Consider the following 26,252-nt stretch of genomic DNA (forward strand, 5'->3'; position numbering starts at 1 on the left):
TTCAATATTGCATAATTTATTCATAAATTAATCTGTAAACAACACAAAAATATAAAATGTAGATCAAGATAATAAAACATATTATAAAAATATTCAGTGGCATTGTAAGGAATTTTGTTAATTACATTCAAACCATGCATATTGAACAATAAATAACTTTACATACAGCCTCACACTTCATCAAACAGTTACATATCATATCCACTTTTCAATTGATCTGAAAAATGTTACAAAGAAAGAAGAACTTGAACTATGAACTTAATGCTCATACATATAGGCATAGCTCAAAAATATTGTTTACAAGCAAATTCTTTGAATTGATATCCCCCGCCAATATGCTTCTGGACACAAAAGTGTTATATTGGACACTTAAAAAAAGCATTTTTTCAAGATACAAAGGGCCATAACTCCTTTATTATCCAATGGTGTACAATGCCATTTGGCATGCATCATCCTCTTATCCATATATATATATACTCATACCAAGTTTCATTGAAATCTGCCTAGGCACTTCCAAGATATGGCTCCGGACACAAAAGTGCCGGTCGGATGGAAAGACGGACGGACGGACAACGCCAAACAATATCCCTCCGCCTATGGCGGCGGATAATTAAATGCGATCATTTAAAATCTGCTCCACATGTACTGTGACTAGATTGACATGCAAAAAGTGTATATGTTTAATACATACAATTGAGATCATTTAATACAAACTTTGAACACATTGCAATACATAAACACTACATACCAGTAGGTTACTATCAATAAGGCCTCGGGCCCTGAAAGTTGAAACTTTTAACAATTTAGAATTTAAACCAAGGCACATAGGGATTGTCAGACAAAACATTTGAATGTTAATGAACTCAAACATGAATAATCTTGAAAATGCAAAGCAACCTGATTTTATCAATGTCCCCATCAATCAACTGAGCAAAGATAAAAAACAAATTTGAGATCGAAGATTTATACAAAGTACATGCATAGTATGTGGGTTAACAGTTTAAAATGAACTTCATCATTCAAAAACCAGATCTGTATTAAAACTTTTTCGAGCAAGCCAATGTAAATACCACATTAAAAGGTTTCTGTACTTAAAATATCAATAAAATATGAAACAGTTTAAAGATGTTATTCCAACATCATCTACCAAAATACTATGATTATGGTACCTTAAAAAAGTACATATAAGCCCTTCCAACTCTATGTACAAGGATTAAACACAGTGCACAGTACAAATGTACACAACTCTTTCACTAGACCATAAAACAGATTGGAAGTGTACAAACTCCATATATTGTACACATTTGCAGGACTGGTCAGAAAAATGTCTGTCTGTACTTGGTAGACATTTGGTGACTTTGAAAATCAGTTTGCATGATAGACATGTACCGGTGGGACCGTGGGAATATACAATATGTATTAGCAACTATCTTTAAATTGCAACACAACCCAGTCAAATATCATGGCTTTTGAGACTTGTATTACAAGCAGAACCAGATTTTAATCAGCCTATTTATAAGGTATACTTTTCATATTAAAATGAAACTGAACAACATTAAGTTCATCAAGCTGAAGTGCAGTTACTCGTGATTCTGAGTTTCATCAGATATTTTGATTGATCCTTACATCCAGCAATCCTTCTTTCCTGCATACAAAGGACACCATGTCACCATGGCAAAGTAACCAACAGTTTCAGAGATCAGGAATCGACCTTTTTCTTGAACCATGATTGCCTTGTACATAAATACCTTCAGCAATGGCAAAAAGGCACTGATACAAATGAATGCCAACAAAAACCAGTTAATCATTCAAAGTCTCTTCAGATTGTTCTTGCTCTTTTTTGTTCCGATGGTAGATGTTTTCTCCGAGTTCTTGGTGATAATTGGGACGCACTCTTTCGAGCCATGGAACTTGTAGGAACACTTTGTACAGAAGTCGTAGAGACAGTCCGGATTCTGACAAATGCCACGCTCTTGAATGGGGAGGCACTTGGCCGGTTTGCGACATTGCGGGCACTTCTGAAGCTTCTCTTCATTCGTCAGCTGGGATCCAACCTGAGGAAAAGACAAACAAATACTGTTTAAAATGGAAGATCTTAAGCAGGGATTTTTCTGAAAACCATGAGTAAAATGACCCTGTGCTTGAAATTTGCAGGGGTAACAGGGCCCTCAATCTATCAAATCTGCCGCCGAATTTCGGCGGCAGTCCCCCACCTGAAAAGTATACTTTTTTCCCCTTTTGGGGGGAAAAATTCCCCCCCAAAAAAAATATTTATTTTTTTTTTAATAGAAAGATGTGTCTCATGATTATTATATCTCAATTCTATTTCAATTTAATATTTTCAAACATACTAAATTATGAAAAATGCAATGAATATAGTGCAAACATGTACAAATGAAATAATGAGAGAGTAAGTAAAAAATTCCCCCAAAAAGGGAAATGCTGCAAAAATTCCCCCTCCTAAGGGCTGCGGACCCCTTCCCCCAAAGTAGTGTGAGGGCCCTGGGTAAAAATACAGTATACCAGAGCCCCAGATAAGGGCCGTACAGCCGTAAATACGCCTTTTTCATGAAGATTTATGCATTTATTTTTATAAACTGGACGTACAATTACAGCATTAATATCCATTTTACGCATTTACGAAAAAATCTGGCTGTACCAATACGTCTGCGTCAGCGCGGCGTGATTTGTTTGTCCCTAACCTAACAACGCTTTTCATTAAATTAAATTACCGAAAAGTTGTAGACTGGGTTAATATATTATTGTCTATTCTGTCGTATGATTTCCTGTAACTTGTAAATCCGTCAAAAACAATATGTCTGCGCGCAATGGAATGCCGGCTTAACCGAAAGCGGGTCAAAACAACACTTTGATGTCATATAATAACTACAAACGGTGTCAACTAACCATCCTGACATTAAATCTGTTAACCCAGAAAAAAACATTGTCGCCCCGATATTAAACGATTTGATTGCATCAGTGGCTTAAAACGTTAAAAAACAAGATGGGAAACGAATGAGACAGTGAAATAAGTGTTCATTTACGTAGCTTACTAGTTGGCTTGTGTTTTCTTGCAGGCTTTTTCCGCTCCATTTTGGGAATACGCCACACTGGAATTTTGGGAATTTCGCGTCGTGAAAACCCCCATTTAGGGAAAAAAACTATTCGCAAAATTGGCTCAATTGGGAAAAATTATCGCATGTAAATAGTGTTTCTTGTATTTCAAAGAAGCCGTTAACTGGTAAATAACGACTATTTTGATAACTTATTATTAAAATTTTACAAAGTATCATGAACATGTGAGAAAAGTGCAGGTTTTTTAATCTGAATTTGGGGAAAAGGCCTGGCCTTTTTTGAGGTGAAAAAAATCGTGCGAAGCGCCGGATTTTGAGGAAAATAAGGAAAGTCTTAACTAATCATTAACATATTTTACAGTTTTTAAAACAAATTCAAGGCAACAGATAATTGAATTATGCAACACTTTCTATTTTCTACACCGGATCAGGTTAACTTATATATTTTAAGTTAAAAAAAAAAAAATACATTTTTTTTTTTTTGGAATTGGGAATTTTTTTTTTCAATTGGGAAAAAAACAACCAGATTTGCATTGGGAATGGGGCCGAATTTCGGACCCGTGGCATAGGGCGGAAAAAGCCTGTCTTGTCAAGAAAAATGAAGAAATAGTATTAGTCATTAGTATTAATGTGTAGTTGTATTTGCATCATAATTCAGAATGGAAAACCTAATACAGTAACTGTTTAAGAAGCTACATAATTGCTGCAAATGTTTCTGTTAAGTCAGTTATACACCCTTCAATATCCAAGAACACGGGTAGTACAGTACTACCTGTACTTTTGGATATGGTAGTACAGGTACTAATTGATTTTAAGCGTTACTCCTTTTCTTTCTGCCAGTGGCAGTACTGTTACTAATTTCACAAATCCTTATCTGGAGCTCTGCAGTATACTAATACCTCAATACAAAATGTATTTTGTTGGTGGATATTATTTGATTGCTCTACAAATACTGCTTTGTATAACTTAGTAATTGTTGCGTTATTAAAAAACATCTTTTTCAATAAAACAACCATTTTATGTTAGTTTCATTGTAACATTTGCATCAAAATGATGCAAGGAATATAACTTGGAAGAGGCAAAAGTGACAAAATTGCAAAGTGCTTGCATCAAAAAGCAGGGTTCTGCTTGAATAGAAATCCCTGCTTAAGATTTCAAATCTTTGAATATTTTTTACTGATGGTTAGGTACTTCACCAGGTTTATCAAAAATACATAACAAGAGCACCGCATAACGGGTGCAGGTTTTTTTTCCCACTTTTTGGGAAGATAGCCCATGGCTTTGGAATTGGGAATCTTATCGGCATTTTCATGAAATTGGGAAAATATATTCATTAGCCTTTTTCCACACGAAAAGTCCACTGATTAGGGAAATACTAAATTTGATTTAAATCTTTATAAAACTCTTTATAATCATTCAAATTAAATGAAAAAAAGCATAAAATACTTTGTTAGATGAAATTGAATTAAAATTGAGATAAAATACACATAAGACTTCTTTCTAAAAAAAAAAAAAAAATTTTTTTTTTTTTTTGGCAATTGGGAATTTTTTGCCACATTTTGGGAAAAAAGTATACTTTTTGGGATTGGGAACATAGCCGAATTTCGGCTATAAAATCGGGCCAAAAAAAACCCTGGGGTGCCACGCTCGGCTGTGAAAGCTTGTCAGATTTTTTTTTTTTAAGAGGGCACAGTGACCTTGACCTTTGACCTAGCAACCCAAAATGGGTGTGGCATGTAGAACTCATCGAGGTGCAACTACATATGAAGTTTCAAAGTTGTAAGTGGAAGAACTTTGATTTTAGAGGCAATGTTAAGGTTTTTGTTAAAGTTTTATATTAGAGGTCACAATGACCTTGACCTTTGACCTATTGACCCAAAATGGGTGTGGCATGTAGAACTCATCAAGGTGCAACTACATATGAAGTTTCAAAGTTGTAGGTGGAAGCACTTCGATTTTTGAGCCTATGTTGAAGTTTGATATTAGAGGTCACAGCAGGGGTATTTTTTAGAAAAAGGGGAAGACGCTGGACGCTGGGTAAAAGGGGAAAATCGAGCGCGAAAAAGACATATTTGGGGAAAAAATAAAAACTGTTCATTTCAATGTCTATAACTCGCCTACAGACTTCAGGTTTTTAAAAACTGTTCATTTCAATGTCTATAACTCGCCTACAGACTTCAGTTTTTTTTTTAGAAAGAGACATGTCTCTGACCTTTTTGTTCTTAAACACATGAACAAGTATGATATTAAAGTCAAAGTCCTAAATAAAGTTGCAGGGGTAGATCTAATAATGGGAAATGTTTTCAGCTGGGGCCGGGGAACGATTTCAATATTGTGATTTCAATTTCATGATGAATGTGTTGACGATCTAGATCTGCTACAGTATTGGAAGGGAAAGGTGCGGCAGCTGCCGATTGTCTACTTTCACTTTCACAATAATCCGACAGTATTAATCGATGTTGATTACATGTACCTCCGAATCCTGCTGGGTTTCAACGGTTTTTGATGATTCATTCTTAAAAAATGCGTCAACGCAATTAATATTTTCCGAGTCCGAACGTTTTATTTTGTTCGTGTATGAATGCCTATTGTGAGACTTTTTTTCTGTTTTAACGTTTATACCCATCTTGGCTTTCACATAACCCGGATGAAAACTCGACTGGTTTCCGGTAATTAATTGACGAATCGACCTTCTCGCGCAAGACCGGAATCCAGTAAAATAGTCACATGATTAATACGATTAGTTGCCCGGTTTCCATGACGTAATTTAAGAGCTATATATAGAATCACTGGGATTCCCAGATTTGAGTGTTCGTCGGGAGAGAGAGAGAGCGAGATCGTTGTACATGGTACAAATAGGATAATGCCTCAGTCACAAATAACCCGGTCGCCGGCCGATGTGTCCGATCTCCAGGCATCGGGAAGACTGGACACGTCGGAGCCGTCCGCCGTCCGATGTGTGACAAAGTTTAAAACGTTTTTTTTCCGCTCATCGGGCATGCGCCGGCCGATGATCGCATGGTCATTTTGTAGCATCGAGCGGCGTCCGGATTAATTTTTTATATCAAAGTTTGTTTTACCCGACATCGGGCCCGGGAAGGAATCGAGTTGAGATCGATAAAAGATCGGCAATCAACGAACGGTTATCGCCCGGCGTGCGCCCGACATCGGCTTCAGTGTACGTGTATTATAACGAACATCGTCCGGCGTCCGTCGGGCATCGTGCGGAGGCCCTCCGGCAATCGGACGGTCGCCGGCCGATGTATACGTCCCTGTGAAATATCTTGATTTTTGCCGATACGCGTACGATGAATCCGATGTCGGGCGATCGCCGGGCGATAACCGTGCGTTGATCGTCCGATCTTTTTACCATCTCAATACGATTCCTTCCCGGGCCCGACGTCGGGTAAAATTTTAAGTGAGACTTAAAATTAATCCGGACGCCGCCCGATGCAACAAAATGACCCGATGCCTGTGCGATCATCGCCCGGTCGCCAGCCCGATGAGCGGAAAAATACATCGGCCGCTGATCGGACGGCGATCGGTCTCTATTTGTGACTGAGGTATAAGTGTCGACTTCCCAAAAGAAAGAAAAAAAGATTTCTTTGAGGGTAAAATATTATACATGTATTTTGGTGAAAAATTTTATTTTTGGAGGGGAAATGGTAGTTTTGGGGGAAAAATTCTGGTAGGGGAAGACGCCGATTATCGGCGTCACTTTCTTAGTAAAAAAAACCCCTGCACAGTGACCTTGACCTTTGACCTAATGACCCAAAAATGGGTGTGGCGTGTAGAACTTATTAAGGTGCATCTACATATGAAGTTTCAAAGTTGTAGGTGGAAGCACTTTGATTTTAGAGCCAATGTTAAGGTTTTAGCACGACGCCTATGGCAGACGTCGGACAAGCTGGCTATGACAATAGCTCGGGTTTTCTCCGAAAACAGCCTTGCTAAAAATAACATTAAGACTCTTAAAAATAAAAAAAGCATTTTTTATGTATCTGAATAAAATTTGCTGTCGACTACAAATCACTATTTGGGCAGAATATTTTCTGGCTATGAGGGGCAGCATTCTGGGGTTGTTTCCAGGTCCTTATAAAATTGTACTGTCTTTGTCCGAGTTCTGGTGGACTTGTGCGTAAAGGTCAAATTCAGCATTATAGAGATGAGCTATTATTTTGGCACCTTGCAAAATACACACACTTGGTTAAGTCTGCAAATTGTCCAAATTAGCTTAAGGCTACAAATTGACTCAATCGGCTAAAGAAATTTCTATTTGACTTCAATACTTTCTTGATAACAATTCATTAAATAGCTAAAATGACAAACTTTTTGCCATGGCAGACAAAATGATATTTTTTTTTGGAATAGCGAGGCAAATTTGGCAACATAAAATGTTGAGCCAGAAGAAGCCCTGACACAGTTTAAATTTTCATATACTTATGTACCTCAATAAACTGTTGAGCAAGTGTTTTCTCTCCCCGTATCCCACCAGGAGTGGGTGGTTCACCTGTGGTCAGCTGATTGCCTGGAAGTCTCTGCAAGGGGGCAGTGCCATCACGTGACATGGAGCGCATCGCTGGTCTCTTGCCCACATTCTCCTGCGAAACAATAAACACGTATGATAAATATATGAGTCTTGTTATGGAGAAACTGGGCTCTGTACATTTGCATTCAGCACAGGCTAATCGGGGACAGCACTTTCTGCCTGAAACAGATTTTTGTTTAAAAGACTCGAAGGACCCTCGTTTGGCCGTTTTTTGGGGACCGAAATTACGATCGCCGACACTCCCCTAGTATACTTTTTCCCCCTATTTCAGCTTAAAATTCCCACCTCTTTTTTTAAATCTTTTACACCTATGTTGCCTGCTTTTAACCTTCAATTAAATGTATATTTATGTAAATTACATGATGAAAATTTAGCAATTTTAAGTGTTGATTGTTTGGTGAAAAGATCTTCTAAAATTCCCCTTTTGGCCCAAAACAACACGAAATTCCCCCTCTAAGCGGCCCAATCCCCCCCTTAGTGTAGCAAGGGCCCTGACTCTCTTAAGACTTCCTTCAAACGAAAAAATCCATAAAAGCAGAAAGAATTGATGATATTTACCCAAATGCACTTAGCCCAGTTTTCACAGAATTTGACACACATGTTAAAAAGTATTTCATAAACAATTTGAAATCTATGTTTTTCTACATAAATAATTCATGAACCATTGTGATAGGATAAATGACTGATTCCAGTTACAGTATGTACAGTGACACTTACTTTTTGGTAAATGACTGCTCTTTACCTAATATGGTGATTATGATAACTGGCATTTGCTTCTGAAGTTTCACAGTTTTTGTGCCCATCAAGTTAATGTACAGTGGTTTAACCACCATTTTTGGTAATGGGTCTGTGTGGGAAAAATGGAAAAAAAATGTGAATACAATTGGGAAATATAGTAATTGCCTAGGGTCAGCTTAAAGAGCTGGATATGAACATGAATTGAACAATGCTATTCACATGCAGTGTTTTTTTTTCACCTATAGGGGAATGGTGGCGGAACCCGTCCAAGAGGGAAAAACACGTTGTTTTTTAGGAAAAGGGGAAAATTAAAAATTTACTCTTTTATATGTAATGATATTCATTATATGAATACACATGTTTGCATGAATTTAATATTCACAGCCTTTCCCTGGCCATTTTGGGAAAAAAATGCAATTCATGTTATATTAACTGATTTGGGAAAAACTAACTTAATATAACTCTTTATAATAATTCAAAACCATATTAATTATGGTGTATCATTTTGGTATATAAAAAAATATGAGGTTTACGGTTGATGTGATATTTGAATATTTCATGTTTGGGCAAGTTGCTTTACGTTCAGTACAAGTAGATTTTGGAAGTAGTGGCCCGGTAGGGCAAGTTGGTTTTTCGGTTAATGTTCAGCCCGGATATATCTCAAATTTATTTTATAAACAACTAATAACCATTTTTATTTTTCAACATATAACAAAATGATAAAAGCAATTAAAGTCTAAATTAAATGCTCTTTGTTCTTTTTGGCACTTTTCTGGGCAGACAACTAGATAAAGATTATAAAATAACTTGCCCAGATCCAAAATTTCCTTGCCAGGGGCAATAGGACAACCATAAATGTTGAGCTATGTATATTTATCATAAGACAGTTATTTAAAAAAAAAAAAAAAAAAAAAAAATTTTTTTTTTTACTTATCTTATGGAGGGGATTTTTTCAACAAAATGGGGTAAAAATATATACTCTTTTTTGAGGGCAATGGGGCCGAATATCGGCCCCGAAATTGCCATAAAAAACACTGACATGGGAGATAGGAGGATTGGCAATAGGGCTGCATTTTGACCCCAAATTCAAGCAACTGATGTCTAACATGGCCCTGAAATAAAGAATATTGACAACAACAAAAATAATGCAACAAATACCTTTCCCATCTCCTGCAGTCGGACACGATGCTGCTTGATCAACTTCCGTCTACGTGTGTTCGCCCTGCAGTCTTTAAGAACCACATCTTTCCAGGAGCGACTCACGCTGCACATGCTGAAATAGAGACATTTAAACTTTAACAAACTGTGGGCCAGTGTGGGACATGATTATCTTTTACTATTAAATGTATATTTGAAAAATGAGTCCCCATAAAAAACAATTCCTAGAATAACTTTCTTTAGAGATATTTTATTTTAAAGGAAAATGCTTGAATAACAAATTGACTGCTTGTTAAAGTAAAAGGCTTTGATGTAAACTACTTGTAACAGGGGCACTAATTTAAGGGTTAATTTAAAGCGGATTTGCTAAAAATGCGATCTCGTTTCCATTCTGTGAGTTTTCAGAGCTTGGTCACACAAATTTTTGCCTTTTCTGCCTATGTAATGACTTGCATTGTAATAGTTTGTTCAAACCAACCTGCACAAGTCCTGTGGGTGTAGAAATGTCAAAATGGTGGACAAGCATGCAATATTTCTCTGAGACAACTCAAAGATTATATCCACTGATGCTAGTCCTATTTTCCTTCCAATCAATCGATCAGATTGCTCTGGGGAAAACTTCTTCAACGCGTCTTCAAAGCAGCTAGCCAAAACAGTTTCACTTCTTTTCGGTAATACTGGGTTTTTCAAGATGTTCGCAGATTCTGCACCTTTGTTGCTGTAATCATAAATGTCTATGTCCAAGTCTAGTCTTCTTACTAAGGATCGCGAAAGTTCCTTGTGACTAGAATTCAATGAATCAGATCTAGTAGAAAATACTCTGGTTTCACTGCTTACAGAACATGCAGAGTCAAGGCTCCTTCGTGTAAAAACACTTCTGGTCGATGAATAGCCCAAGCCACTTGAGTGAACTGATGTATTGCTAGCATGGAATGGAGCAAATGAGAGGTCTTTAGTTGGAGTAACACATATAGACACAGATACTGTTGGCTGCCCACTTTGAAATGGAGTGCAAATTGAGAGTTCAGTCAAAGATGGGGAGTTTCCCAAACCACTGTCGTCTGTTGTACTAAAAAGTCCACGTCCCTTCAGAACATTCAAGTTGCCTATGAAAGGGGTACTGGTGCTGAAAGTCCTGGACTTGGCTAGATCAGCCGGTGGCGGGAGCCGCTGTATTGGTCCCTGCAAAAACTCATCCATTTCTTGTCTGAAATACAGAAAAATGCGGAATTTACATGAAGATGGAAAATTACTTTCCTTCCAAAATACTAAAAAAATAAATAGAATTTTGCCAAAGCATTTTTATTTGAAGGCTCATTTTGCTAAGGAAGATATTAAGCCAGAAAAGACCATGAGGATTTTCAGTATTCTAATTAGTTTAGTTGCAATTATGATCCAACACCCAGCTCAAACGTGTGATTTAAGAACCCCAGGAGGGAAGGAAAATGCCACACCCCCTTTACAATTTATTAATTAAATTAAATTAATTAATTTTTCATTTGTACATAGATGTAGCAAAGTTTATACATTTTTGTTAGATTAGTTTCACATTGAAAGGGAGGAAACATCACACCCATGCAGCAACTAACAAGTTCCTGAGATTTGCCACTCCTAAAAACTTTTTCATGTAAACTCTCCGCCTGGAATCCAGGTGGATATTTAATCTGTAATATGAGCAACATAAAATGTTTTCTGGCATATTAAACACAAAAATATCATAAATATATCCTTAATGCACAAACAAAAATAATGTGTTATGGTGTGCTTGCAAAATACATACATTAATCCAAGTTTCAAACATGTCAAAGGTTCAGGATTAATGTGAACAAGATAAAATTATGTGTTTGTCAGAAACACTATGTCCTCTTTTGCACCGTTTTGAAGCTATATATTTGACCTTTGACCTTGAAGGATGACCGTGACCTTTCACCACTCGAAATGAGCAGCTCCATGACTGAGATACACATGCATGTCAAATATCAAGTTGCTATCTTCAATATTGCAAAAGTTATTGCAAATGTTAAAGTTGGCGCAAACAAACAAACACACAAACCAACAGACAGGGCAAAAACAATATGTCCCCAACTATAGTGGTGGTGGGCCAAAATACTGAGCTCAAGCCGGGAATTGAACCTAGGACCTCCAGAGTGGTAATCAGACACTTAAACCACGTTGGTAAAGAGCTAGCCCAACAGCAAGGCTATTTGAAGTGAGCTTATTTCACTACACTCCTCCCCCTTTTAATGTTTCAAGACCCAGACATGCCCGCTACAGCATGTATTGCATCCACATGGCCCTCCCAGAAACGATTAAACAGCTCAGATCTATTCTCGCATTCACAGTTCTTTTCTGTTGCCTCGTTGCCATTAATGTGAAAATACTGAGCTCTAGCCGGGGATTGAACCCACAACATCCAGAGTGGTAGTCAGACACTTTAACCACGTCCCTTAAGAGCTAGCCCAACAGCAAGGCTGTTGGAAGTGACCGTATTTCACTAAAGGATGTGTAACAGTGAAAGTTTTAACTGTTTTTGTTTTACACTAGACAATACAGTGTCAGGGCCAAAACATCAACTTTGGGGAAAGGGCCACAGCCTTTTTTCAGGGAAAAAAAGACACAATTGTTTGGCTTTGGGGAATGAAAAATACTGATGTAGATAAGAAATTTAGAGAAAAATGCACAATTTAAAAGAAATTTCTGTAGCCGAAATGGCCTTTTCGGTTAAGGGGAAGAAAAAGAGGCCCCTTGCAGAGAAGGGTTTTTTGGCCCTGAGTGTCTTTGGAAATATGCTAAAAATAGATAATTGAAATTTAAAAATATAAGAAAATACATCCACTACAGGGCTAGCCAGTGTTTTTTTCATTCAAAATCGGGTTTGGTAACCGGACCCATTCCCAATGGAAAAGGTATATATATATTTCCCAAATGGGAGCTAAAAATTCCCAATGGAAGGTTTCCAACAAAAAATTATTTTTTTTAATCTCAATATTTTGTTCATCTTCCATCCATTTAAGTTCAACCTTAGTAAATATAATACTGGACACACTTGTATTCTCAATTTTGAAGCATTTTTTAGCAAAACAACAACACTAATTTCCCAATTTTAGTCAAAACTCGCGAATTTTCCCAATCCAAAGGAACCCGGCCCCATTCCCAAAACGGTGAAAAAAACACTGCTAGCGCTGGCCACAAATTTCTTTGAGCCAACCAGTTTTCGTTTTTTCGGCGCGCGAAAACTGGTTTCGAACTAATAATATATACTATCAACTTGTTTATATTTCTTTTAATGACAACAAAGGCATATCACATATCATACATAACATGCAGTTTTCAATATAGAAATAATGATTATGGTACTTGTCAAAGTACAAACATGTTATTTTATACATGTACAGGTTTTTTTTGGCCCGATTTTATAGCCGAATAACGGCTATGTTCCCAATGGCAAAAAGTATACTTTTTTCCCAAAATTTGGTAAAAAAAATCCCAATTTCCAAAAAAAAAAAAAAAATTTTTTTTTTTTTTTTTAAGTGTCTAATGATTATTTTATCTCAATTTTATTTCAATTACATCTAAAAAAAGTTTACAATAAGGATTTATTTGATTTTATTCTGTTAATCTGAATTATTATTAAAACTTATATCAAACTAGTTTTCCCCAATTCAGTAGACTTTTTGCGCGAAATTTTTTTAATCCTGAATTTATTTTCCAAATTTCGTTTAAACGCCGATAAAATTCCCAATTCCAAAGCCATGGGCTATCTTCCCAAAAAGTGGAAAAAAAAACCTGATGTACATTTAACAGTGGTGTCGATTGTCCCAAATTTGAAATCCTGAATATTAGCAGCACCCTCACACTACTTTGGGGGAAGGGGTCCGCAGCCCTTAGAAGGGGGAATTTTTGCAGCGTTTCCCTTTTTGGGGGATTTTTTTACTTACTCTCTCATTATTACATGTGTACATGTTTGCACCATATTCATTGCATTTTTCATAATTAGTATGTTTGAAAAGATTAAATTGAAATAGAATTAAGATATAATAATCATGAGACACATCTTTCTATTTAAAAAAAAATATATATATTTTTTTTTTAGGGGGAATCTTTCCCCCGAAAAGGGGAAAAAAGTATACTTTTCAGGTGGGGGACTGCGGCCGAAATTCGGCGGCAGATTTGATAGATTGAGGGCCCTGATTAGGCTGGGGGTGTTAGAACCGATGCCACAGGAACCCAACAGGAATAAAGGGCAGACCCGCCCCACCCAGAGCCCTTACTAATTGTTCTTTGTTACATGTATAGTCTTTCCAATTTCAATTTCAGGTGAATACAATTCGAAATAATATAAACCGCATCGTTTGTATCACCGCAGGTGCAGGGGTCGACAAAATTGTTTTCAGCAACTTGCCCTGCAGGGCAAGTAGCTAAGAATTTTCACTTGCCCTCCTGAAATATGTACTTGCCCTGCAATTTTTTCAAGAAATGCAATTAATCACTAATTAATATGTTTTATTGTGATTTTCTATTGGTTTTTATATAGAACTGTTTACTCACGAACTTCAATAAAGCTAACAGTGATTTTTTTGCTTTAATTTGTTACAGCCTGTGCCTTTTGAATTGGGAAAATTAGCCCGATAAACCGTGAAATTGGGAAAAATAGCGCGATAAACCATGAAATTGGGAAAAATTAAGCATTATAAATAGGATTATAAGTAACAGAAGTGATATTGTGTTTAAGTGCATGTTCAGGGAGTTTTCTAGAAAAGGTGTCTGGTCAAATTGTTTTGTTTTTTTAATCAATAAAAGTGGCAAGTTTGGGAATGATTTATGGACAAAAATGACTAAATTCAAGTTATACATTTTGTAAGATGTTTAAAAAATAAAGTTGAGACCTAGATTTAAGAAATCATAATTAAGTTATATGAGACTTCTTTCTAAAAAAAAAAAACCAAAAAAAATTTATTAATTTTTTTTTTTTGAAGTTGGGCTTTTTTTGGGAAATTTTGGTCAGAATTTTGGGAAAAAACGTGTATTTTTGCGATTGGGAAGCAGCCGAAATTCGGCTGTAAATTTGAGCAAAAAAAAACACTGGCTAATAAACTATTTTAACACACTTTTCACTTGTTTGTTTTTCATTTTGTCCTCATGATCACAATAATTATGATTACACTTAAGGAGCATTGGAGAGTCCAAAAGGCATTTTGTTAAACTCAAACAAGCCTCTGTGTGTACAAAAGGAAGTTTTCTCTCTGTCATTTTCTTCTTTTAAAACTTGCCAATAGCCACTCTTTCAATCTAAAGATGTGAAGAATTTAGACGAATTTTTTAGCAGTATTAAGACCGTATACCGTACTGTATAAGATACATTCACGGAACATACCGGTATCAGCGCGTAACGGGAACAGGACTTATTTAATCGCAGTGTGGAGAAATCAACATCCAGTTTATTTTAAATCGCCAATTAAACGTTGTTTTGTTTGGTAAAGATGTGTTAAAACTTGAGATGCCACTCGCCCTGCCGGAATATTCACTCGTCCGGAGCCGATTTCTACTCATAATTACGAGTGTATTCGTCATTCTTTTTCTTCTATAAAGAACTTAAAGAAAATAAATCGACGAAAAATAATGTATCCGAAAAGGACAGTCCGAAAAATTGTACGCGTTTTGCACTTTGTAAAATGTGCATATCGTTAGATTGCAGAAAATGAAAACCAGTAACCTAGACAAATACGTAATTAATATACAATTTGGTTGACATATTGCTTTACAATAGCATAGTTTGTAGGTAAAAAACAACTTATCTTTTATCACCTTTAAATTTCAAACGATAATCAGCAGAAAGTGTTACTATATCGACATATGTCTCATGTTCTGGCGCAGACCGGTTTTCGTTTATTGTTCGAATTGCGAACACTTTAATTGAAACAAAGAGAAAAATATAGAAAACCAGTCTGGATTTTAATGGGGAATATTTTCAATGAAATTTTACAAGATTTTAGCATTTTCGCAAATCAGAATTTTAATATTTTCGCAAATGGCTCAAATGGCGACTGACAGCGCGAGCCCTGCCACTATCTCTTAACTCTCTGCAAAAAAGAAATCCTGTCTCATCAACAAGATCCATTTACACAAACATGTAATATCTCCAAAACTGTAGTGCACAAGATTGAATGGTCAATTCAAAACTTCCTGTCTTGGTTTGATAGTTTTTTAATGATGTTTTGAGCATTACTCCACAAACACATGCAAATTGATGTTGATGGAAACAGGTATAATGTTTGTTACAATGTATTAGGTTTATTGAACTCAATTTTGTGATCACTTGGGACTTTTTTCATGGCATTTGCCTTAACCAGGAAAACTTTGAGCTCATAAAAGCTTGAAGCATTCAAGAAGAACCACAGTACCAAGTTTTTAGTGCCTATGTGAAGATTTATGCCTAAATCCACAGAAATCTTTAATGCAATTCAATTAATACGGAATTCATGAATGTTTAGAGCTGATGATCAGTAAGGTTTCTTCTTGAAGTTATAGACTAGTTAACAAGTGACGTCACACGCACCTGCAGTTTAGAATCCGTCCACTGGTTGGCAATAAGAGGTGGAATTCATATAAGCGCATATAGAGAAGGTTGACATAATCATCGTTTTTATTGATAATCATGAACTGTATCAAATATAATTTTACTATTTATGTCTGAATAAAACATTAGCATGCTTGAAAATTCATTTTTGGAACGATTATATTGTTATTATTTGTTAATACTAAAAACGAGCTTTGGAGTGGAATGTCAGGCTTTTTCCGCTCCATTTTGGGAATACGCCACACTGGAATTTTGGGAATTTCGCGTCGTGAAAACCCCCATTTTGGGAAAAAAATTATTCGCAAAATTGGCTCAATTGGGAAAAATTATCGCATGTAAATAGTGTTTCTTATATTTCAAAGAAGTCGTTAACTGGTAAATAACATCTGTTTTGATAACTTATTGTTAAAATTTAACAAAGTATTATGAACATGTGAGATAAGTGCAGGTTTTTTAATCTGAATTTGGGGAAAAGGCCTGGCCTTTTTTGAGGTGAAAAAAATCGTGTGAAGCGCCGGATTTTGAGGAAAATAAGGAAAGTCTTAAATAATCATTAACATATTTTACAGTTTTTAAAACAAATTCAAGGCAACAGATAATTTAATAATGCAACACGTTCTATTTTCTACACCAGATCAGGTTAACTTATATATTTTAAGGTAAAAAAAAAAAAAAAAATTTTTTTTTTTTTTTAAATTGGGAATTTTTTTTTTCAATTGGGAAAAAAACAACCAGATTTGCATTGGGAATGGGGCCGAATTTCGGACCCGTGGCATAGGGCGGAAAAAGCCTGAATGTACACTATCTACGAGCTCGGTATGTGGTTACCACAAAAATTTCTACTAAACGCATCTTCACGTCCATTTTAGATACAAAATTTCAGAAATGGAAATTCTTTTATAATAAATTAAATTTAATGAAAGAACACAAATAAGGATGAAAACAAACAACAAATAGATCTCTTTTTGTTCGCGACATATAGTAACTGATTTTAACCTTAATATATCTGTACAAACTTACCTTGTTACACAACAAATAAATTCATAAATCTAATTGTTTTATTTAATTGTGCACACCAATTTTGACACTTTTGTTTCAGCATTTCTAACCTGGTGTTAATTGCACCGTTGTTTGTCACAAGCATATTATCTCGTTATGATCGGAGACTGCCCATGCACAGAAAACATGCCGGTGTCATAAACATAGGAACCTATACTTTAATTGGGTCCCTGCATAGACCACATGTGGCAGACTTTATGATACCTCCATGTCATCTCTTCGAATATTGAGCAGTCATATTGAGCAAGCCAAATATTAAAGCCAAAATACGTAACATTTGCTTTAATAATTAATTAAACATATTAAAAAAGAAGATATTTGTCCAAAACGGATTAACAGGAACATGTGAATTTATATGTTAGCCAGTTTAATCATAATAATACAGTGCTTTATAACGTTAAATTTAAAATATTGTTCAATAATACTGCTACACAATTGATGTATTTAACGCGGGTACCGGCAAATGTAAACTCTGGAATTTAGTGTAAAGATTGTACGTTCTTGCAGTGCACGTAACACCATCATGAAACCAAGCAATCACAATGGATAAACAATATTTGCGTAAAATAAATTAAATAAATATATATACACTGTAACTCCAATATAACGCGGATGACGGGGTCCAAGCCACGCAACCGCGTTATAAACGGACAGCGTTATAAGTTTTGAGCTAATTTATTGCAGGGGGATATAAAAACAGGTAAAGTATAGCCTATAATATAGGTCCTGTGTATTGCCATGCTCTGTTGTCATCCGAAAATACTTGCATATAAACCGAATCGAACGATAACGTAATACATACCGCTTTTCTAATGTGCACATGCATCCGATAATCCAATATAATTACAACATCCATTACGAAAAAAATAATCTTTAACATTTATGACGAGAAATATGAGATTCATAAGCACACCCATATGCCGACGCCAATTTTCAGAAAAAGAGTACAGTGCATTATGGGACAGAGCTTTAATTGGGCGAGCGACTTTAAATTTAGATTGAATGCAATACGACACATGTACAAAGAAATGTTTTATTGCGTCATGCGCGTCATGTAAAAATCGTGCTTTCCGTGGACTTTCTGATAAATGGCAAAAATTAAAGTGAATCTCTGTTAAGTATACTGCGTTAGCACGTAAATAAATCGTTATGATTATTTAATTTATTATTCGTACACGTACAGAAACAACAGAAACATTAAACATAAACAAAGATCTTTTTATTTATCAAGCATGTATAGCATATAATAAACGATAACACTGTCAAAGTTTATACAATACACGATACATACAAAACATTAACAGGTAATTCATCTATTCGCTATGAAATGTGAAATATTCCGTCATCTTTCTCTGCTTGCACGAGTCTCTGGCTGCGCAGTATACTAGTTGTGCGCAGTATATTTCACAGCCGCTCCTTTCATATGGACAAACTGCAATCAAATCAAAGTAAAAATGTTTTAATCGTTTTGAATAACTTTAATTTGATAATTATTCCACTTGCACTTACCTTATTGAAAATAGCGCACTGAGCCGCTCTGATAGAGAATACATGTAATAAACACTGACTCGCAAGTTTTCACACCTTTATTGACCTTTATTGACATTACACAAGAGATTAACACCAGTTAGCTTTCTCGTGTCAGTTAATTTCTAATCGATTAAAATCGGTTAAACGGACGGATAAAGCAAGCAGGCTGTGATCGCCGCCATCTTTGAATTTTCTGAAAATACATGAAGATGCATAACATTGGTTTGAATCAGAAATGGAAGGTTGGAGAAAAAACGGGATCCAAGGACCCCCCGCGTTATATTGGACACAGCGTTATAACGGACCGCACTATATTGGAGTAACAGTGTATTTATCATAAAATGCTAGATTGTTACATGTATCACTCCTTATTACTTGTTAAGAGATTTCAATATACATGCAAAGACAGTTCAATTTGCACACGATGCAGGTTTTATTTCCATTTGTATATTAAAATTTATTAATATTGTAATTCAATGGAAACGAAACGAAAATTCATTCTATGGAAAAGAAAATTACCACAACATTTAACGAATGTAATGTATTCCGTTTTTATGGCTTTGTTTTATAATTGATTAAATGCGCCTCTAATAATACACTTTCGATCGCTGATGAGCAATAACAATATCCACACCATTTATAGTTATAATCAAATTAATATATGTTTTATAAGTTTTGAAATATCATTTTTTAAAGTCTTACTATAAAAAAGAATACGGCTAAGGCCTAAATTAAAATTGAGTTTGTTTGCCCTTTACCGACCGACCCACTTTTTACCCCCCGACCCAAAATTTTTTATTGCGATTTCTGAAAACTTATTTTTTTTATTTTCGTTTTTTTCGACGATGATAAAAGAGCCGAAAGCAATATTTATTCATGCGCGTATTTATATCCCTGTCTATTATTATCGCCCTTGACCGACCTAGGTCGCTCCGATGGTTGGAATTTCATACGCCCCAGAATAGACAGTAATGCAAGCGTCTATAACCAGCATCGCGATCGGCGGTGTTCCGTGAAAATGGCCGAACGACATCATACTTAACCACTGGTTCGCGAAAGTAGTCGGACATATACGAGTTTACGTTCGTTGTACACATGTTGTTAACGTGATCCAAGATGGCCGACACTTAAAAGAAATAACGATGCTCAGCGAGAACAAATAACTATTGAATTTACGACGGACATCATATAATTAGTATCGATTAATGAAAAGAGCGTGTCATTCTACGATTGAGCATAGGTTTTAGATACAAATAAAACTCTCTTTTTTTTGAAAATGTATGAACTGAATGTCACAGAACAAGTGATGAAGTGTTTGAAAATTGGAATGCAGTCTACTCGCAAAGAAAAATACATCTAACATTTACAGGATTTTTTTTTTTTCGAAAATGCAAAATAAAAGACAAACATGATTTGATTTATATGCAAGTGGATCTGTGTTTAATCAGATTCATGTGCATATTCTGCTTTATTATGTTTGCCACACTGAACAGTTTACTGTAATGGCATGTTAGTGAAATGGATATGTAAAGGTAAACTTATTTAATTTATTAATGTCTCTTAGCTAAATACATCGACAACACTCAAGTATATATGTTTAAAGCGTTAGTATATCCACTGTCCTACAGTGGGACTAACCACCCTCTCCCCCGTTGCGCCTACACCGAAAGGTCCTGCAACGTACCTATCCAGATCCAGAATTTATTTCCCCAAATCAAGTTTTCATGCTTATGTTAGTTGCAATAATACAACTCCCAGCTATTGACCCTTTGAGCTGTACGTATGTACTCATACAGGGCTGCCAACAGGAAATTATAAAATCAGCTGAACATTTCGCCGGGGGTCAAGGGGGCCGCGTCAGGCCCCCTTGCGGGTCAAGGGCAGAGCCCTTGTAGGGGACCAGGGGGCGAAGCCCCCGGACGCTCCTGAATTCTCACTGATTTTTAAGGGATAAACTCCATTTCCTGAATACTTCATGGTCTTTAATCTAGTAACTGAACAAGCAAAATATTGCTTTCATAAATTTATTAAACTCCAGAACCAAATTTCCACCAATTCTCTAGTTCCCAGTAAAACTATGAAACATTTGTTGGAAAAAAGGGCATTGAGGCACCAGAAACAATTGAAAGGTCAGTCTAGAAAGCTATATTATTTAAACAATTTAAATGGCAGAAGATCAAGTTTGGTTGGGATATGCAAGTAGAAAATAAGCATCTCACAAAATCAAAAGGTTTCAGCTTTATTAACAAAAAGGACTGTTACTGACTGTATTATGGCAATGTTAATTGAAAAACAAACAACAAAATATGACTATTAACAAAAAGGACTGTTACTGATTGTATTAAGGCAATGTTCTTTCAAAAAAAAAAAGAATATTAACAAAAAGAGCTGTAACTGATTGTATTGTGGCAATGTTCTTTGAAAAACAAACAACAAAATATGACTATTGTTTGCAACCCTCCTCAAAGCTAAATAACAAGGTATTCTACCAACCCTTGCAAGACTAGTGTCAATTACACAGATTCCCAGATGGTGTAAAGAACATAAAACATCAAAGCACATGCTCATATTGAAATAGATAATATCACTAACATACATAATTTATAGTTATATATGCACAATAGCATTTTAACTTGCAGTTCACTGAAGCCTCTTCTTTTTTGCAAGCTCGGTCAGCCTTTCTTCCATCTTGCGCTTCTTTGCCCTGGCAAGCTCTAATTCAATGTGGTTTTCATAGTTCAACTTAGTTTCTGATTTCAGTTGTTCTTTCACAGCTTTCACAGTTTGCAGTTTCTTCCCAACTCCCATTGCTTTTTTTTGTCTTCTTTCCAATTGTACCTTCTTGTACCGCTGTGCAGACAAGCGCATGTTCACACACAGATGCCGATCAACGACTTTGTTGTTGTGAGCATCTTTCCTGTTGAAATATTCCAGTGCTGTTGTTTGTCTGGCTTTTAAAGCATATCGTACTGTTTGGTATGCACTGTACGTTCCAATCTCCATGCTTGCTGCTTTACTGTCAACAATGTCTCCCAGGGAGTTGAAGGATGACTCAACAGCTGGCCCATGGAAAATAGACAAACCTGCAGCAGCAACTTTGGACAGTATTGGGTAGCATTTTCTTGCAGAGACCTTTGACCACCACTCTACCACATTACTTCTAAAGCTGTGAAGAGAGTCATCCACACTGTACTTGATGAGCTCCCTTGCTACATCAGCCTTTTCACTCTCACTTAGCAAGTGCTTGAAATGATCCAAGGCAAGTTGTTTCAGCAGCTGGACACCTTGTGAGTCATTGGCTAGTGCTGGATCCAAGGCTGCAAGCGATTTCAATGTCCTATTGTTGAGAGGGAGAGTTTTCTGCATTTGAGATGCACACTGGATGTAGGCATCTTTGACCTGACTCAAGAAGATCTGAACATGTGAGTCACTCTTAGAACTGTTTTTCAAGATAAGCTCTGCTTGTGCACCTACATAACATGATTTTGGTTTCAAGGTCACCTGTGGATCATCTAATCTCATGACCTTGGCCTGTTTTGGGGTCAGATTTACAACAGCTTCGGATTTCATGAAGCAGGCCAGGAATTCTTTGAATGTCCTGAACTGTTCCTCATGCAGTTGGTGGACCATGGTGTTGCTACTTTGGAATGTACAGACATACTGTTTCAGAATGTGCATGACAGCACAGTAAAATGACAATTGCAGCTTTGTTGTTGTATCTTTCAGCAAAACCTTTTCAATGATTCTCTTCTTTCTTTCTTTTCCATCTTGAGTCATTTTCTTTGCTGCAATTCGTTCTTGAATGTCTTTCAGTTTTCTTTGTCCTTCTTTGTGTACTCCTCTGCCCGAAAGTATTTGATCCACCACTTCTTTGTAGGTTTGTCTATCCTCATTCTTCATGAAGCTGTAGTAGAAGAGGACATATGCATCGAGCAGCATTGTTGTCTGTACTGACAAATCATAGGCAGACAACCATCTGTGAGGAATAAACCTCGCTGGTTTGCAGTAAGTCACGACTATGACTGCACAGATCTGAGCTAACATTTCTGCATACTCCGAGCAGTACTGGAAGTCTGCATGTACATCATTAAATAATGATTCTAGGTACCTCGTGAAAGGCTCACACAGTTTTTTGGAGCAGTTATGCATGTGGTGGCAGGAATCACCATCAACATCAAGGAGATGTGGGGCCTTTTCCAGTCGAAGTCTGGTTTCGACGCCATTCTTGTTGCCCCTCATAACTCCACATGAGTCCATCAATACTGACACCAAATTTTTCCAAGGGATTTCATTTCCTTCTATGACTTTAACTACTTCCTTGAAGACAGTGTCTGAATCAGTCTTCTTAATTTCAACAGAGGCCAAATGTTCTATCTTCACTTGGCCAACCTCATCATCATAGAATGACACCAACATTGTCAATACTTTCTTCCTGTTTGAACTGGTGGCTTCATCTAGATTGATTGAAAATGAATTTTGTCTTAATTTAGTCATTAGTTTTTGGTGGAAACCTTCTGCCAGACCATACTTCGTCTTGTAGGCTGCCGCTGTCCTATCTAATTTCACCTCAGCAAGGGCCTTTGGATCCTTTGCAAGAGATTTTGCCAGGCCAATTAGGATTGGAACATACGACAATGGCATGCCATGTTCTGCGGCAACAGCCAATGTAGTTGCCTGAAAATAGAACAAGGTTTTGTAATTATTATATAAATATATATATATTAAAATTATAATCGTGAAAAGTTGTGTAAATACTATACATAAATATACTAAAATAATAAGTTTATTTCTGTAAAGAACAGAACTTTAGTCATTCAGCTTAACATTGTTGTTTAGTGGAATACATTTTGAATGTGTTTAAATTTTTTCCCTGATGGACAAGCCAATGTTCAGAGTGGTAGATGTGCAATAAAATTCAAACCTGTAGACTATTTGAAAAATCAGACATAAGTTACCCTATCAAATGTGCATTATTTGTTTAGACCAAATAATTTATTCAGATGGCTTTTGGACAAGATTCCCCTTATAGCGATGAAAGTTCATCTTAGGGTGGAATCCCTGCACATCTGTGATTGCATGGGAAAGAGGAACTTACCTCAGCATTTGAAATCCTATCACACATGGGGACAGCTACCGGTTCATGCACGCTTTTCTCTGTATCTGGTTGCGGCTCGCCTGCATATTGCTTGAGCATCGTATCAACCTGCAAAAATAAACATTAATACAATTGCAAAAGGCCTAAACTTCACCTTATAGAATAAAGTATTATATATATTGAAGTATTCCATTTCAAAATCGGTAATACACACACGTCTAGTAATTTTACATACCTTGTAACATTTCCTTGACTCGAAATGCATTTTGACATGTTTTGTGCTTTTGATGTGCTCTTTGAGCGATACGACCCCTCTTGAGCCATAATTTGTCACTTTGTCACACACTTTGCAATGAGCTTGACCAGCTAACGTTACTTTCTCGAAACAGTCACCGATACGAACATCGCATTGCTCTGTTCCTTTGGATATCTGAACTAGAACGTCCAGCCATTCAAATTTCCATTTATTTGCCACACTCTGGTCAATTTCTTTAATTTTTTGAGCGTCTTTGTCGGTTAGTTTTGGCAACATTTTTCGTTGTACTTTTACAAGCTACGCTTTCAAATTGTAAACACACATTAATCTCATCTTTTATGTATACGTGGAGTTGATTGGTCCTTCATACAAAAGACATCCAACAGACGCATGGAATCGACCAATGAAAAGGGCGCTTTAATCATCAAGAATTATACTCGGCGACCACAATAATATTCGAAGCGCTCCGGATATCGGGTACAAGAAAAACAAACACGAACGTGAAAGATACCGATAGGCCGATCGACTTTGGGGGTTACCCCCCCCCCCCAAATTATCTCCTCGAATTTACATCGATCTCAAAAACGACCCTGGAGACCGGAAAATTCGCGGAAATCCGCGATTCCGCGGATAATTGGCAGCCCTGCTCATAAAAGCTCAGAGCATTCAAGAAGAAATAATGCTTTATAATAATGTTCAGTTTGCACTTTTATGAATTTACTTTTCCATGCTGAGACTATGCACTAACCGGTCAAACACTTAAAATTGAGGCCTGTAAAAACTTCAACAGGCCTGTGAATTGTTTCTCCTGGTAGGCAAGTCTGGCCTGTAAAATGTGATGGTCTTTCGCCACGTCTGAATTTTTCCATTAAAGGCTTTGGGCTGTCTTTCTACACTCCTTAAATGCTTGTTGCATGCTAATTAAGCCCAATTTAAGGGAAAGGTTTAAGTTAAAAATAAAAGCTGTCTGGCTGTTAAATAATTACAAATGCATTTGAGCAATTAAAATCATATAATGAACAAATATTTGATGTAATAACACACAAGCATGCATTTGATATTAATATATGCAAGAAACAGCAAACAAGATAATGTTAAGCTACATAGGGCTTCGTACACTGCAACAGTGCTTTAATAAAAGTGTTTTAAATATTCATAGACTATTAGTGTATTAAAAATATGATTTCTCAAATAAAATAAAATAATTTTCCTACCTACCTACCCACCTGTAAAATTTAGGGTCGGTAAAGGGCAAACCAACAATATTTTAATTGTGGCCTAATTTATTGTTTTGTTGTGTGGTATTGTCAGTATTTAGTCTTCCGACCACCTTTACTCTGAGTCTGATGCTAATAACTAATTTGTATTATAATAAAGAGGAAATGATATATGTGAATATACATTTATTGGTACTAAATATGATATATTTGCACCATTGTTTAAGAGTTGTAATGTTTATTTCGGATTTTTATCGTTTAATTGACAAAACAAAAGCCCTTTTTTCATGTTTTGCGCGACTGTAACCAGTGTTTTCGCCAACCAGTCAGCGCGCATGTGCGGAAAATCACGAATGTAAACAATAACAATAAACTCGTCTATTCTGTACCATGCCCATGGCACTAATTATAGTTGAACAATAATTATCTGCAATTCATTGAAATGTTTTTTAAATAATCGTTGATATTAAACTATTGTGTTTGAATTCTTCAGGGCTCAGTTTCCATGTTTGTCGTTTAAAATGAAAATCACGACAAATACAAAAATGTTCTAACTTCTAGATGCTGTCGAACTTCGAAGTCGTGATGTTTTGAAATTTATTTAGTTTGTGTTCCAAAATTCTAACTTGTATTGTGTGTAGTGCAATTTGAAATGATCAACTTTACTAATTGTTATTCCTGTATTCATGATTAACATCATTCCGGAATTTAAAGAGACCCATTCTTACCTTTCAGGTTTTTTTTCTAAAATCTTTTATCTGTCAATATCGGTGTGTTTGTGTACATTTGAACGATTGCGCTTATTTGTTCGACCAATGAAATTGATCCTTACATTCACAAAGCGCGCTTTCTTTTTTTGTCTGGTTAATCGATTAAAATGGTTACATTCCACAATTTCTTCAACCTCGCGCAGAGACTTTAGGGGTTCTATCATATAGGGAGGTAACCACAAACACATACACACCCGCTTTCTTCTCTTTCACGCACATTATAAAGTAC

The 26,252-nt window shown here is 36.2% G+C and overlaps 2 protein-coding genes across 2 annotated transcripts; both read right to left on the minus strand.

Moving 5' to 3' along the window:
• On the minus strand, positions 1–26,127 carry LOC127857927 (F-box only protein 43-like). The gene is made up of 5 exons (XM_052394692.1): positions 25,982–26,127; positions 9,998–10,726; positions 9,520–9,634; positions 7,523–7,675; positions 1–2,054 (listed from the first exon to the last, which is right to left on the minus strand). Exons 2-5 carry the CDS (start codon positions 10,717–10,719, stop codon positions 1,809–1,811), a joined length of 1,236 nt encoding a protein of 411 aa, XP_052250652.1. The 5' UTR covers positions 10,720–10,726; positions 25,982–26,127; the 3' UTR covers positions 1–1,808.
• Positions 20,483–24,687, minus strand: LOC127857925 (uncharacterized). Its single transcript, XM_052394688.1, has 3 exons — positions 24,016–24,687; positions 23,781–23,888; positions 20,483–23,359 (listed from the first exon to the last, which is right to left on the minus strand). Exons 1-3 carry the CDS (start codon positions 24,310–24,312, stop codon positions 21,326–21,328), a joined length of 2,439 nt encoding a protein of 812 aa, XP_052250648.1. The 5' UTR covers positions 24,313–24,687; the 3' UTR covers positions 20,483–21,325.
• Positions 26,128–26,252: the final 125 nt, after the last annotated feature.

Source organism: Dreissena polymorpha, chromosome 14, assembly GCF_020536995.1.
Source record: "Dreissena polymorpha isolate Duluth1 chromosome 14, UMN_Dpol_1.0, whole genome shotgun sequence".
Classification (NCBI taxonomy): Eukaryota; Metazoa; Mollusca; class Bivalvia; order Myida; family Dreissenidae; genus Dreissena; species Dreissena polymorpha.

Coding starts and splice junctions, on each gene's coding strand:
- LOC127857927 (XM_052394692.1), bottom strand. CDS start 10,719: ATGGATGAGTTTTTGCAGGGACCAATACAGCGGCTCCCGCCACCGGCT. Junction 9,635..9,997: donor CACCCACAGGACTTGTGCAG/GTTGGTTTGAAC, acceptor TCTCTATTTCAG/CATGTGCAGCGTGAGTCGCT. Junction 7,676..9,519: donor GACTGCAGGAGATGGGAAAG/GTATTTGTTGCA, acceptor ATTGTTTCGCAG/GAGAATGTGGGCAAGAGACC.
- LOC127857925 (XM_052394688.1), bottom strand. CDS start 24,312: ATGTTGCCAAAACTAACCGACAAAGACGCTCAAAAAATTAAAGAAATT. Junction 23,889..24,015: donor AGTCAAGGAAATGTTACAAG/GTATGTAAAATT, acceptor TTATTTTTGCAG/GTTGATACGATGCTCAAGCA. Junction 23,360..23,780: donor ATAGGATTTCAAATGCTGAG/GTAAGTTCCTCT, acceptor TTCTATTTTCAG/GCAACTACATTGGCTGTTGC.